Source organism: Antennarius striatus, chromosome 8 (assembly GCF_040054535.1).
Source record: "Antennarius striatus isolate MH-2024 chromosome 8, ASM4005453v1, whole genome shotgun sequence".
NCBI lineage: Eukaryota > Metazoa > Chordata > Actinopteri > Lophiiformes > Antennariidae > Antennarius > Antennarius striatus.
In genome coordinates this window covers 10,307,887-10,322,561 of record NC_090783.1, presented here as the reverse complement: position 1 = coordinate 10,322,561, position 14,675 = coordinate 10,307,887, and the positions used below count along the sequence as shown (strand labels likewise).

At 42.5% G+C, this 14,675-nt stretch overlaps 2 protein-coding genes across 9 annotated transcripts; both read left to right on the top strand.

Moving 5' to 3' along the window:
• Nucleotides 1–31: 31 nt before the first annotated feature.
• On the top strand, nucleotides 32–9,994 carry tmc8 (transmembrane channel-like 8). 5 transcript variants are annotated; one of them, XM_068320795.1, is made up of 17 exons: nucleotides 32–162; nucleotides 258–322; nucleotides 793–1,054; nucleotides 2,159–2,307; nucleotides 2,404–2,538; nucleotides 2,621–2,673; nucleotides 2,745–2,884; nucleotides 2,960–3,107; nucleotides 3,486–3,650; nucleotides 3,737–3,888; nucleotides 3,968–4,040; nucleotides 4,120–4,217; nucleotides 4,330–4,516; nucleotides 5,531–5,688; nucleotides 5,792–5,935; nucleotides 6,010–6,088; nucleotides 9,593–9,987. In XM_068320795.1, exons 2-17 carry the CDS (start codon nucleotides 262–264, stop codon nucleotides 9,752–9,754), a joined length of 2,166 nt encoding a protein of 721 aa, XP_068176896.1. In that variant the 5' UTR covers nucleotides 32–162; nucleotides 258–261; the 3' UTR covers nucleotides 9,755–9,987. The 5 variants fall into 5 exon arrangements, with proteins under 5 accessions (XP_068176896.1, XP_068176901.1, XP_068176899.1 ...); XM_068320800.1 differs by having other exon boundaries at nucleotides 258–342; nucleotides 9,593–9,981; XM_068320798.1 differs by having other exon boundaries at nucleotides 35–322; nucleotides 5,531–5,661; nucleotides 9,593–9,994.
• Nucleotides 9,995–10,132: 138 nt separating this feature from the next.
• On the top strand, nucleotides 10,133–14,659 carry LOC137599726 (Fc receptor-like protein 5). 4 transcript variants are annotated; one of them, XM_068320804.1, is made up of 11 exons: nucleotides 10,133–10,324; nucleotides 10,399–10,425; nucleotides 10,663–10,944; nucleotides 11,027–11,323; nucleotides 11,642–11,914; nucleotides 12,004–12,336; nucleotides 12,497–12,607; nucleotides 12,702–12,726; nucleotides 12,809–12,896; nucleotides 13,806–13,850; nucleotides 14,410–14,659. In XM_068320804.1, exons 1-11 carry the CDS (start codon nucleotides 10,285–10,287, stop codon nucleotides 14,428–14,430), a joined length of 1,542 nt encoding a protein of 513 aa, XP_068176905.1. In that variant the 5' UTR covers nucleotides 10,133–10,284; the 3' UTR covers nucleotides 14,431–14,659. The 4 variants fall into 4 exon arrangements, with proteins under 4 accessions (XP_068176905.1, XP_068176904.1, XP_068176902.1 ...); XM_068320803.1 differs by having other exon boundaries at nucleotides 13,806–13,898; XM_068320801.1 differs by having other exon boundaries at nucleotides 13,806–14,659.
• Nucleotides 14,660–14,675: the final 16 nt, after the last annotated feature.

The following is a 14,675-nucleotide window of genomic DNA, read 5'->3' as shown; positions in this document are numbered from 1 at the left end:
TGACACTTTTAGCTATTTCTGCATCCTGTCATGTGATTTCCTGTGAGCTGTTACATTTGGTCACAGTCTTTGAGCTGAATGTTCATCTACACAACCTGCCAGAAAAAGTTCTGCACCAACAATGACCTCCGGATCGGTTGCTAAGAAATCTTCAATGTGAAGGTGATTTGATGTGAGAAGCAACATATTTTGATGTAGATCGTAGAAGCAACTTATGTCAGAACTGAAAGTGATGTTTTCTGCCTTGGATTGAGAAGATTGATGTGCAGGAAGAAAAACATGGAGGAACACAACGATGTCAACTTCTTGAGACTCCCGTCAGGTAGTAGAAAAAGAGCACAAGTATGGCTTTGCATTTTCAATCCATGTGTATGATAGAAGTGGCATCTCGTTTATTAAATACTGTCTGCCCTTGAGGAATGTGTGAAACCATTTAGGATGACACTGAGCAATACGTTTACTATATATATAAACTACCTTTTGTGAGCAGGATTTGTGGTTCTTGTCTCACGCAGGTCCACCTTCATCCAAAACAACACACAAAACACTCTGCTGGTTTAAACTGCATGACATACAGTATATTTAAATAATTTGCTTCTGATGTGCCCACAAACATTGTCTTAGAGACAGTTTAAAGAGGTAAGAGAAAAACACGAAGAGGATGAAGGAAACGTGGTGTCTTTGATTTTGCACTATGTGAAGATGCAACCTTAGGCTTTTTTTACTGTTTGGTGCACCGAGCACAGGCCTGTCTATAATTAACATTCCTTTTGTGCTCGATTCTTACCACAGATGAGAGCAGCCACTCCTCCCTGTCATTTGATTCCTGTGAGTACTATCAGACAGAGATATTTGACCAGCTGCCCAGCATCCAGGCCAGTCGGCCCGAGCAGAAGTCTCAGCATTTCTGGGAAGATTCTGAAGTCTACCAAGGTGGCCCGGAGCACAGGGACAACATTAGGCGTAGCGATGCGTCCAGAGGACACAGAAATAAAGCATCAACTCAGCCGCTCAGGAGTTTGGTCATGTGTATTCAAGGGAAGAGGGACGCCAGGTGGGAGCACACCAATTCTTTAAGGCCCCGTCCACACGATGCCGGAACTTTTTGAAAACGCAACTTTTTTGTTGCGTTTATGCCTTCCGTCCACACGACAACGCAGATATCCGGAACAAGAACGCAACTTTTTGAAAACGTTGGCTAAGGTGGATTTTTTTTAAAACGCTAGGTCTGCATTGTCGTGTGGATGGTGTATCAGCAACTTTTTAAAAACGTTGACGTCTTGCCTGCGACGAAACGTCTGTGACGTCCATGTGTTGTGACAACAAAACACAGAGGATTCCTATTGGATGAAATTTTGACTCAATACTGCCACCACATGGTTTGGCATGCTTATAGCCGTCTTCGAAAACGCACTGGTGCGTTTACGTGTGGACGGAGATTTATTTGAAAACGCTGTTGTGTGGACGCGAATCGTTTTCGATGTGTTTTCAAAAAGTTGCGTTTTCAAAAAAATCCATCATCATATGGACGGGGCCTAAGTCTCTTTGCACGGACATCATCCATGCTGTCACCTACTCTATCTCAACATCTGATTGAAACATGATCTTTGCAATTAACTGCCCTGCTATTATAATTTCTTTTTATATATACATATATAGCTGGATTCCTAATAAAATTAAGTTTCATCTGATTTTAAGACCAGGTTTACATGTGTATGACTGTAACTCAGGACCAGGTACAACCAAACGTGATGTTCCCTTACACATAATTAAATATGAGCACTTTTTATGGACCTGAAATTTTTATGTTGTCTAATAAGCAATCACTGCCTGCAAAAACTAATAGAACACAACCTTGTCAATGCTGGTCTTTTCTTTTTTTTTTCTTTTTTTAAGTTTTTTGTTATTAAAATTTCATAGTCATAGTTATAGTCAACTTTATTGTCAAATAAATTTGCAAAGACAGGCAAATCACATATTTTTGTGACTTTAAGAGAGGATCTAAAAAATACACACACCTGGAGAGAAATGTTGCCTCACCTTCACCCCATGTTCTCTTATTGGATATTGTGTCAGTGGTATTTACAAACTTTTGGGTTAGGATTAAAAAGGTCAAAATGGAAATGTGTTCATTAATAATCATATTTCTGTGAATTAGAAACAGGAGGATGATTCAGATCACCTGTACTGGGTTTTGGGAGTCCTGGAGGTTGAGCCAGAGTGTCAACAGGAAGAGGATTTGTGCACAAATTGGTAATGCACTGTCAGGCCTGTTGCTATGGCAACACACTCTCCACGTCATTGAAGGTAGGAAAAGTGTTGGGTGTATTATAAGTGTTTTGTTGGTTTATTTGTCCTTCTGTCAACATGTCTCACAATCCAAACGTCTCTGAACTCTTCCAGGCAGGTTTGGCGTTGGGGTGAAGGCCTACTTTGGTTTCCTCAGATACCTGGTGTACTTGAACCTTCTTCATTGTGTCATTATCTTAAATTTCATCCTGGTGCCGACAATAATTTATGGCAGGAGCAACAGCAGTGGTGAGTGAGCTGTAATGACGACCCTTGCTGTAAAGGAGACTCCCGCAGAAGTGCTGTCATAATGTTTTCTGTCATTTTTCAGAATCTCTCAGGTTTGGAGCCAATGACTCCGTTCTGGATTTCTTCCTGGGATCGGTAAGACGTGTTTGTTGTGTGTTTTCTACATGTATATCAATATAATCTAAAGTTTCTCCTCTTTTCTGCAGGGCTACCTGGATCGTTCTCCAGTCTTCTTTGGTTTTTACACTCCTGGTTGTGTGGATATGTTGTGCTTGAACACACCCCTGCTCTACCTGGCTGGAATACTCATCATCTTCTTTCTCAGTCTCATCATGGCGGTTCGCAGGTCAGTTTGGATGCAGCTGCAGGAACAACAGCCCTTTACCTTCGTAGTAAACCCTCCCGTCTGTTGCTCCTACAGAACCATGGTTGGCTACAAACACACCTGGATCCTGGGGAAACACCACAAAATGAATGTGAGCTACAAGATCTTCTGTGGATGGGATTTCAACATCCAGGATCCTTCTTCTGCTACTCTCAAACACAGCTTCATCAGAAATGATCTGAAAGTCAGTGCACACACATATAGTAGCTGCGAGCAAGACAACAAAGGTCTAATAGTATAACTGCTTGGTCATGAAAATGTATTGATCGTTTGATAGATTTTCAAGAACAACATAATATGGTGGTTTTCTTCTGGATCAAGCTCAAGAACTTTGGAAAGGCCAAAGGAGGCAAAATTGCTAAATGCTAAATGAAGAAATTCAGTTTGTTCCAGGATGAATTCAATTTATGAATCATAATCTCCCTGAGATATCAGTCATACACCGTGTTTACATTTTTACTCTGGCATTCTTAATTCCTTCTGGGAAACGTGACCTCACACACAGTAAGAGTGTATTATATGGGTGATAAATGGATGATCATGTGACCTTGCTGGTCCTCAGCTGTTTCTGGAGGAGCAGAGCTTCTCCCTACGTGAGGCTCAGAGGACTTTGCGTCAGAGGATCCGTCTCTACCTGCTCCGGTTCATCCTCAATCTCTTTGTTCTGTCTCTGCTGGCTGGAGCGTTCTACCTTATCTACTTCTCCATACAGGCATCACAGAATGAGGTAAGGCCTTCATGTTGATAATCTGGTTCTGCTGCAGAGTCAGTGAATAGGTTTTCATTTGAGACTCTTCAAACTTTGCTTCTCAGAGTGAGCACTATTGGTGTGTCAGTCTGGTCCTGCAGTATCTTCCTCCCATCACCATCAGTTTTGTCAACCTCTTCCTCCCTCACATGTTCTGCAAAATCTCCTCTATTGAAGACTACTCTTTAACCACGCAGGTGAATGCGACGCTTGTGAGGTAAGGCAGAGTGAAACACAGGATGACCTGCTGCACAACACTTTCATGCCTGCATGGATTTATTCTGGTTTGTCTTCAGGAGCATCTTCTTGAAGCTTTCTTCACTGGGAATCTTCTTGTATTTCATTTTTAAAAGAAAACAACACAACCAAGTGAGTTGAGCTTGAGCTAGTTCTGTTTTGATGGTGGTGCAGAATGAGCTAACAGTGGTTTTCATTTCAACTTTTTCAGTGCTGGGAGAACATGTTTGGTCGAGAGATGTATAAGCTATGCATCTTCAACTTCCTGGCCTCTTTCTGCAGCGCCTTCCTCTTCAGCTACCCGAGAAAGTCGGTTTTCTGCCAACATTGTGGTTTTAATGGAAGGATAAATGTGTTTGCAGTTTGATCTAACAGGTTAAAGCTCAGTTTTACTCATTACTTCTTTCTCTTTGTCTGACAGGTTGATGCAGGAGAGGTACCCCTCGTCCTTACTGGCTCGGTTGTCAGGGAAGCAGCGTTTCCTGATCCCATTCAACGTCTTGGATCTGGTGTACAGTCAGACTGTGTCCTGGGCGGGAGTCTACTACTGTCCCCTGCTGCCATTGATAGGAACTGTCACGCTGACGGCCACCTTCTATATCAAAAAGGTGACCTGGACGACCATCTGCTGGTCCCAGGATTGTGTCTTTTAGGGTTTGAATCCAATGCAGTACCTATAAATAAACAATAAAGCTGCTTCAATGAATAAAATCAATCTAACAAAGGCATTTGTATCATGAAATAAGCAGAAACAACATATTAGGAAGAATAAAGATGCACCAAAGCAACAGCACAACAAGTAATAAATTGAATAGCAGAACTATTGAATGGCAGAGGATTTAAAAAAAAATTTTATTCACTGTATTAATCCCCGAAGGAAAATTAAGATGGTTAAAGTTAATCAGAAAGGCATTCAAACGAATGTCAGACATTCAACTGAAGGCTTCTATTCTCATTTTATGTTGATTTCTTTAAGTTAATATATTTTTAAAGGGACAGTTTTGAACAATTTTTTATTTGCTTTCTTGTTTAGAGAGCAAACAAAATATTAGTACCACTGTTTTGCCTATAGGAAAATTATAAAACATCATCCAGTAGCCAGTTAGCTTAGCTGAGCACAAAGAATGGCAACATTGGAGCAACAGCTTGTCGGACGGTCCACAGGAAAATAAATCTACTTAAACATGTTTTATTATATTTGCTTGATCCAAGCAAAGCCTAAAATAAGTCCATGAAATCACCCTCATAATTAATGTGCTGTACGCTGCCAGGTACATCTACGTTCTGTTTTTATGGACACATTTATTGCTCTTAACATGTTAATAATTCAGCTTTAGAGGTGTTATCTGTTAGATTTCATTGTCTATGAACCTTGCTGTTTACCCCGTTTATAATCTTTATTCTAAGCTAAGCTAACTGTCTCCTGCCTGAAACACACTAAAGTGAAACAGGAAGCCCTCTTCCTTTGGATTCTCCACGGTAATACGTGTCACATTCTTTAAAAACTTTTTTTGTCTTGAAATGATTTTCATGGTGTCTCTTTGTTTCTCTTCACATGGTTCTAGTGACCATCCAGTGTATTTGAACATTTTTCATCATTTCTGTCGCTGCTGTTGCTTCAGTTCACGTTGCTGCGGTGCTGTGTAGCCGAGCAGAGGATGTTTCGAGCTTCCAGTTCCTCCGTTTTATTCCACTTCATGTTGCTGCTCGGTCTCCTGGTGGCAAAAATCGCACTGGGCTTTAACATCTACTGGCAAGAACTCATATCAGAAATGAATATGTACTCTTTTTTTTACTTTACTTTCGCTTCCCTTGACATTTAACAATTTAAAATGTGATCCTATTTATGTTATTATTTTGTGTTGCTCCTTCTTGCTTTCTAGCTCCTCCTGTGGACCATTTGCAAATGGACAAACTGTGTTTAATGTGACAGGAGTGTGTGTCGCCAGCCTTCCAGGCCCAGTGCAAAACATTCTTTGCTACCTGACATCAAAGGCCTTCGCCTTACCTCTGGTGTTAGCTGAGGTGTAAGTATGCATAAACATGATTATTTTAGCATAAATAAGCCAGACTTTCATCTCATCTGCTGGTTTTGTTTCAGTATAATCTTGACGTCTTATGTGTCACAACGTCGAGCCAATCAAAAGGCCATCGAGAGACTGAAAGATATGCTAATTATGGTAAGACGCCTGCCATCACATCTCTTATGTATATCCAAATTAGTCACGTAAGAGAAGGTACAGAAATAAAGTTACGTCTTTTTGATTTGTTAGTTGTCAGTGAATAGTTCGTCCTGGGGATAATAGTGAAATGTGCTCCTGTCTGTGAATTTCTGTTATTCAATATTTCTATTTAGTCTTCTTCTTCTTTTCCTTTCGGCTTTTCCCTTCAGGGGTCGCCACAGCGAATCAATTTCCTCCATCCAGCCCTGTCCTTTGAATCCTCTTCTCTCACACCAACTACCTTCATGTCTTCCCTCATTACATCCATAAACCTCCTCTTTGGTCTTCCTCTAGGCCTCCTGCCTGGCAGTTCAAAACTCAGCATCCTTCTACCAATATATTCACTATCTCTCCTCTGGACATGTCCAAACCATCTCAGTCTGGCCTCTCTGACTTTATCTCCAAAACCTCTAACATGTGCTGTCCCTCTGATATACTCATTCATGATCCTATCCTTCCTGGTCACTCCCAGAGAGAACCTCAGCATCTTGATCTCTGCTACCTCCAGCTCTGTCTCCTGTCTTTTCTTCAGTGACACTGTCTCTAGACCAAACAACATCGCTGGTCTCACCACAGTTTTGTACACCTTTCCCTTCATTTTAGCTGAAACTCTTCTATCACACATCACACCTGACACTTTCCTCCACCCGTTCCATCCTGCCTGGACACGCTTCTTCATCTCTTTTCCACACTCTCCATTGCTCTGGACTGTTGAGCCTAAGTACTTAAAATCTTCCACCTTCTTGATCTCTTCTCCCTCTAACCTCACTCTTCCACTTGGGTCCCTCTCATTCACACACATGTACTCTGTCTTACTGCGTCTAACCTTCATTCCTCTCCTTTCCAGGACAAACCTCCACTTCTCTAGCTTCTCCTCCACCTGTTCCCTGCTCTCACTACAGATCACAATGTCATCTGCAAACATCATAGTCCATGGAGATTCCTGTCTAACCTAGTCTGTCAGCCTGTCCATCACCATGGCAAACAAGAAGGGGCTCAGAGCTGATCCCTGATGCAGTCCCACCTCCACCTTGAACTCCTCTGTCACACCTACAGCACACCTCACCACTGTCTTACAGTCTTCATACATGTCCTGCACCGTTCTAACATACTTCTCTGCCACTCCAGACTTTCTCATACAATACCACAGTTCCTCTCTGGGCACCCTGTCATAAGCTTTCTCCAGATCTACAAAAACACAATGCAGCTCCCTCTGGCCTTCTCTGTACTTCTCTATCAACATCCTCAAAGCAAATACTGCATCTGTAGTACTCTTTTTTGGCATGAAACCATACTGCTGCTCACAAATGTTCACTTCTGCCCTTAGTCTAGCTTCCACTACTCTCTCCCATAACTTCATTGTATGGCTCGTCAGCTTTATTCCTCTGTAGTTGCCACAACTCTGCACATCTCCCTTGTTCTTAAAAATGGGCACCAGCACACTTCTTCTCCATTCCTCAGGCATCTTCTCACTATCTAAGATCCTGTTGAACAACCCAGTCAGAAACTCTACCGCCACCTCTCCTAGACACTTCCATACCTCTACAGGTATATCATCAGGACCGACTGCCTTTCCACTCTTCATCCTCTTCAATGCCCTCCTCACTTCATCCTGACTAATCTTTGCTACATCCTGGTCCACAACAGTCACCTCTTCTAGTCTTTGTTCCCTCTCATTTTCCACGTTCATCAACTCTTCAAAGTACTCTTTCCATCTTCCCATCACACTACTGGCACCTGTCAATAGACTTCCATCCCTATCCTTAATCACCCTAACCTGCTGCACGTCCTTCCCATCTCTATCTCTCTGTCTTGCCAACCGGTATAGATCAGTCTCTCCCTCCTTACTGTCCAACCTAGCATACAAGTCATCATAAGCTTCTTGTTTGGCCTTTGCTACCTCTACCTTCACCTTACGCTGCATCTCCCTGTACTCCTGTCTACTCTCCTCAGTCCTCTCAGTGTTCCACTTCCTCTTGGCTAACCTCTTTCTCTGTATACACTCCTGTACCTCCTCATTCCACCACCAAGTCTCCTTATCTACTTTCCTTCCAGATGACACACCAAGTACTCTCCTACCTGTCTCCCTGATCACATTAGCTGTAGTTGTCCAGTCATCTGGAAGCACCTCCTGACCACCCAGAGCCTGTCTTAACTCCTTCCTAAAAGTCATGCAACACTCTTCCTTTTTCAGCTTCCACCTTTTCGTCTTCTGCTCTGCCTTTGCCCTCTTCATCTTCCTCACCACCAGAGTCATCCTACACACCACCATCCTATGCTGTTTGGCTACACTCTCACCTACCACTACTTTGCAGTCACTGATCTCTTTCAGGTTACACCGTCTACACAAGATGTAGTCTACCTGTGTGCTCCTACCGCCACTCTTATAGGTCACTCTATGTTCCTGCCTCTTCTGGAAGAAAGTATTCACTACAGCCATTTCCATCCTTTTTGCAAAGTCAACTACCATCTGTCCTTCTGCGTTCCTCTCCTGGATACCAAACCTGCCCATCACCTCCTCATCACCTCTGTTTCCTGCACCAACATGTCCATTGAAGTCTGCTCCAATGACAACTCTCTCACTTCTAGGCATGCTCTGCATCACTTCATCAAGGTCCGACCAGAATTTCTCCTTCTCCTCCAGCTCACATCCTACCTGTGGAGCATACCCGCTAACAACATTGAACATCACACCTTCTATTTCTAGCTTCAGACTCATCACTCTATCTGACACTCTTTTACCTCCAGGACATTCCTAACAAACTCCTCCTTCAAGATAACTCCTACTCCATTTCTCTTCCCATCTACACCATGATAGAACAACTTGAACCCTGCTCCTAAACTTCTAGCCTTGCTACCTTTCCACCTGGTCTCCCGGACACACAGTATGTCTACCTTCCTGCTCTGCATCATGTCAACCAACTCTCTACCTTTTCCTGTCATAGTTCCAACATTCAACGTCCCTACTCTCAGTCCTATACTCTTGGTGTTCCTCTTCTCTTTCTTCGTGCGAACGCACTTTCCTCCTCTCCTTCTTCGACCAACAGTAATCCAATTTCCACCGGCGCCCTGTAGGTCAACAGCGCCGATGGCGGTCGTTGTTAACCCGGGCCTCGACCGATCCGGTATGGAAGTCATAGGTTTGATTCGCATCTTTGATTTGGCAAAAGTTTTACGCCGGATGCCCTTCCTGACGCAACCCTCTGTATTTATCCGGGCTTGGGACCGGCACAATAAGACACTGGCTTGTGTCCTCTTGTGGCTACATTCAATATTTCTATTTAGTAATATGCAACAAACAGTGAAGTTACCAAAGTTAATCATTCAGATGAACACATCAAGACACAAAATTCCAGCAGAAACAGACAGAAACTCAGTAAAATACAACCAGAAACAAAGATTTTTAGAATTATCTATGTTGATTGTCTGTGAATTTTTATCCCTTTTTTCCCCGCAGAGTAGCTCAGACAAGCGTTTTCTGGTGAAGCAGCACGCCACGATTGTCAGACGTCAGAGAAGAACCAGCAGCATGTTCTCCAACCATCACGGAGGACACGACATGCCGCCTCCAGAGGGACTCCTCCACGCACCACACACACAGAAGGATTAAAGTCATCCTGCTGACGGGCCTCCATGTCCACAGTTTTACACAAAAGCCTGGGTTGGGACCACAAGCAGGCGGAATCCTGTTGGGGGATGGAAATAAAATATGGATGAACTTTCTTTTGTCCATTTATATCACTTTATTTAACTTTCATATAAATGTTCTGCTTCTTCTGCTCTCGTTTTTACGGGATTGATTTTGAAGGCCATCATTAGATATCTTACTTTTCTTACTAATTAAATATAATATGTAAATAAATATATATTGCTCTTCATCCAGTTGAACTGTGAATGTTTTTAAGCTTCAACACACGGATAAAATGAAACCAAACAAAGTCTAATATGTTATCTACATGCAGCATATGTGTGACACCCCTAGCTCTAACGTGCACAGGTCCACACACACACACACACACACACACACACACACACACACACACACACACACACACACACACACACACACACACACACACACACACACACACACACACACACACACACACAGACAGACAGACTACACTGACAAACCATAAATACGGAACACTGTTATGAAGAATCTACATACTCTGAATTTTTGGCCAACTTTGGGTGAGTGGGTGTAACTGTATGTCAAAAATAAATAATTTTGTCTAAAATTCTTACTGAAGTCTGTTTATTTTCAGCTGTGGTGACTCTGTTCATCTTGATAAGTAAGTTTATTGAGATGTGGAGCTTGGTTTGTGTTGAGATCTCGCATCTGGCCTCGCTTGTTCAGACTTTCTCCTGTATTTTGTAATTGCAGCTGAGAAGTGATGTGAAACCAGGAGCGAGTGTTATCTGATTCAAGCAAAATAAAATAATTTGATGTATTCTTCTGCTGGTTTTTTTCTGTAAAAGTTCTCCTGGGTAAATTAGTCCACCTCCCAGTGTTCGTTTCTTTCCTTCAGAGACATCATCCTGTCTTCACCCAGTACTGACCGGCCCTGACGCCGCCTACCTCGGCTCGAGGGTGGCTTTCCGATGCATCGCACCCAACTCCCCTTTGACCGTTACCTATGACCTGATAAAAGACGGTGATGTCCTGATTGCCACCGACACCAATGTCGAAAAGAAACAACCGGCACCTTTCTCCATGAGGGTCTCTGGAGCATCAGGAGGCTCGTACCATTGCAAGGCGACAGCGGGGGGGAGCACAGGAATCAGCAACACCATCAATCTGAGTGTAGTCAGTGAGTAGCAGATACGCCCCAAAAGAAACCTTCATCTTTATAATCATTCATCCCTGATCATCCATCATTCCCTAACTTCTAGTTCCAGCATCAAACACGAGAGTGACCTCTGACCGCTTCCCTCCTGTCGCATATGAGGGGTCACAGTTCACGTTGAGCTGTGAGGTCGTGAAGGGCACCCACCTTTCCTACACCTGGTTTTTCAACAGAGAGGAATTAACTTCTACAACCCCTTCCTTCATCCACCTCAGCGGAAACAAGCTAGTGATGAGGAAGGTGACTGCAGAGCATGCTGGTTACTATTCCTGCATGGCTTGGTCCAGGGTGCAGGACACCAAGAGGATGTCCAGCAGCACAGAGGTCCAGGTTACAGTCAAAGGTACGGTCCATGACCAAAAATCAGGTAGAGACAAACAAGGGCTGTGAGAAAATTTGATGGAAAAGGGAGATGGATGCAGAGTCGCTTCATATCCAGTTTGTTTAGTTTGTGTCCTAAAGGAAAAACCTTTACCTTAAAGTGACTTTATTTTTAACTGGTAACAAAGAACACCTTGAAGTTTTTGTGTTGTTGCATCAGAAATGGGATTATGACACCTTCACAAGATTGGTATAGTCCAAACCTTGCTTTCATTCTGCATTGTGCAAAGCCTCATGACGACAAAGCCATGACATGTCTTCTCCCCTTCCTTTTCTACAGTCTATGTTTCAAAACCAAGGATCTCCTTCTCCATCTACAAAGACGGAGACAGTTACCATGGGAATGTGACCTGCTGGTCAGCAACGGGAAGTCCTCCAGTTAACTTCTCTGTCACTCTAGACGAGGAGGAAGTCAGATCCGTCACAGCAGCCGAATCCCTCGTGGCGTGGTTCCCTGTCCCCATCGTCCTAGGGGTGGACATGGGCATGGCTCGATGCAGGGTGAACACCGAGATGCAGGAGCTAATGAGTGAGCCCATGGCTCTGCTCGTGGGTATGAACATCACAGATTTATGTAGGGGAGCCTGCCTTTCTACGTATCTACCTTTGGAGTCCCTCCTTTCATGACGTTTCTCTTTCCAGTCCCAGTCGGGGGGGAGGTGAAGGTGGCTGTGGAATATCTCTACAAAGCCGACTCCACCCCCGCTGCAGCCCGACTGAGCTGTCAGGTGGGCAGAGGAACATTCCCCTATGTCTCCTGGCTCTTTAACGGCACCGTCATTCCTCCTGAGATAAACGAGGACCCCCGTATTCAACCAGTCCTGTCTCATTACGCCATAGCCGATCATAGGCAAACCCTCTTTCTAGCTAAACTAGGCCCAAAGGAGTCTGGGTATTACCGCTGCAGGGCCAGGGACAGCTACATTGACTCTGGGTCCTGGGTAGAGAGTTCAGCCGTCCTGGTCCAAGGCACAGGTGAAAAGATGAAGATGGTGAAACATCTCACAGGAATAGCTTTATGTTTTTTAAAATATGCTTGAATTTATTGACATTTAATTTGTGTCTGTTGCCTTTGAATGTCTTTTTGTATGGTATCATTAAAAACCACACAGTCCTTACCCCTACTCTTTCTCAGAGTTCCTCTTCACCATCGTGGAGATCATCAGCATCGTGTTCTGCTGCGTACTTCTTCTGGTGCTGGTGGTGGCGGCCTGCTGTGTGTACAAGATGTTCGATGAGGCTCGAGGTGTGAAATCTGTGAGAGTCAAACAAAATCGCAGGAAAAATGCGACTGAGTTTCTGAATCGTTTTTATGTCTCTGCTTCTTATTCCTTTCGCAGCTTATGCTCACATGATCACACCAAAGTAAGCTTTGTCTTTATGGACTTCAGGAACATTCATTGTTCTCTTTCTCAAATCAACCTGTTCATCATTGTTTGACTTCCAGTTCCTGTTCTGACGCATTTCCTCTGTCTGCTCGCGCGTCCCAGTCCAGAGGCCCACAGGTCGAAGCTTCCTCTGATGTTCAGTATCAGGTAACGCCGGGCTACTGGAACCGGATGGAGCGGTGGGAATAGTTCAATTAGCAGTTCCTCATATTTTCTAATTTCTTAAAAAGAAACAGCTTAAAGATTTGTTGATAGTAAACTGACAAACTTCCCCTGGCTAAGGCATTATTTTATGGGAACTATATCTTGAGAATTTCCCAATGATTTTAACATTTTCCTAGGAAAGCTGTAGAGTACATGTAATTATGAAACACATTTAATTAATTATGATTACTTGAATATATAATATTATATACAGTATGTAAAGTGTTTTATTATTATTATTACTATTATTATTACTATTGTTATTACTATTATTATTATTATTATTATTATCATCAATATAAATATGAATACATTTTATAATAATTCTTAATTAAGTATAGAAAAAAAACTTCCTTAAGATTGTTACCAAAACCAAAGAAAAATATCTATGTATTATTTAGAATCAATCGCTAAATTTATTTTGGTAATGACTTATATTTGTAGACAAATAAATAAATATAGAATCTGAAACTTACACAAGCAATTAATTGGAAAAATATTTTAACATTCTGCATATTTTCCTTATTATGCTACAAGCAGACAAATTATTAGAGAAATAAAAACCCATGAAGTAAAGTGCTTTGTTTAATTTTTAACTTATTTTATGTTAGATTTGAATAATAAATTTTCTTACATTCAAGCAAATAATGTAGAATGTTGAAATAATCTGTTTGTCTTTAAACTGAACATTTTCCTCAGTTTGAAAGAATCCTTCGAGAATTCTGACAATCTTGTAAAGTAAGACAGTTTATATGGTGTGATCTCTCATTAGATCAGCTGTAAAAGTAAAGAAGAAAGTATTGATTAAGTTGATCACTGTTACCACTGGTGTCTCTCTCCCTTCCCTCACAGACATTTACAACACCCGCCTCACCTGCAAAGCCATCAGCATTGCAGGTGATCCCACCCACCCATCTCACAGCCTTTTCAGCCTGCTGCCATCAGGTAGGAAACTGCAGAGTCTGCGGGCCAGAACCAGCAGGCTCAAGGACAGTTTCTTTCACCAGGCGGTCAGAAGGCTCAACTCCCTCCCTGCTCTGCCCCCTGCCACAACCCTGAACTCTACTCTCACTCTGCCCTGTCCTGCCCCCAGCACCTGATTACCTATCCCCCCCTCCCCCAGGGTCTGTGCACACGTCACTTCCCCTATGGGATTAGAGTGTATAGAGATGTTTACCATCCCTTGTGTTTCGTCTCATACTTTTCGCTGTACTGTCTGATGTACTGTCTTTGCTGTACTCCCTGTTGTACTGCCTGTTGTACTGCCTGTGTTGTACTGCCTGTGTTGTCCTGCCTGTGTTGTACTGCCTGTTGTGCTGCCTCTTTACCATGGGTCAGAGAAGACTGCAATATCATCTTTGCTGTATATCATGCATATATGTTACATTTGACAATAAAGCTGACTTTGACTTGACCATCAGTAGACGTGATGACGGTCTGTCTCTTTCTGTTTCAGACCCTTGAGATCTCAGTTTGACCTGAGGCGATCCAGCACAGCTTGTCATGTTTTCATTGATTAACCATAGATCTCCAGTTTGTTGAATGAATGTATGACATTTAAACGTTTGATAAAAAATAGTGGCAAGATCATATTTCACATATATGTTGTATACTGTTATGTTTTTTAAACAATGATGATGAAAATTTTAAAAAGTACAGTATATTTTATCAATATTTTATGTTTGATAATAAAATGCTTAATTTCATCATTGTTTACAGTTT

What these genes read in the sequence shown, in the direction of transcription:
- tmc8 (XM_068320795.1), top strand. Translation starts at nt 262, where the DNA reads ATGTGCAGGAAGAAAAACATGGAGGAACACAACGATGTCAACTTCTTG. An exon ending in TACAGGCATCACAGAATGAG is followed by an intron (nt 3,651 to 3,736) that starts GTAAGGCCTTCA and finishes TTTGCTTCTCAG; the next exon opens with AGTGAGCACTATTGGTGTGT. An exon ending in CCTCTGGTGTTAGCTGAGGT is followed by an intron (nt 5,936 to 6,009) that starts GTAAGTATGCAT and finishes GTTTTGTTTCAG; the next exon opens with TATAATCTTGACGTCTTATG.
- LOC137599726 (XM_068320801.1), top strand. Translation starts at nt 10,285, where the DNA reads ATGAAGAATCTACATACTCTGAATTTTTGGCCAACTTTGG. An exon ending in GAATTTTTGGCCAACTTTGG is followed by an intron (nt 10,325 to 10,398) that starts GTGAGTGGGTGT and finishes GTTTATTTTCAG; the next exon opens with CTGTGGTGACTCTGTTCATC. An exon ending in CATCAATCTGAGTGTAGTCA is followed by an intron (nt 10,945 to 11,026) that starts GTGAGTAGCAGA and finishes CCTAACTTCTAG; the next exon opens with TTCCAGCATCAAACACGAGA.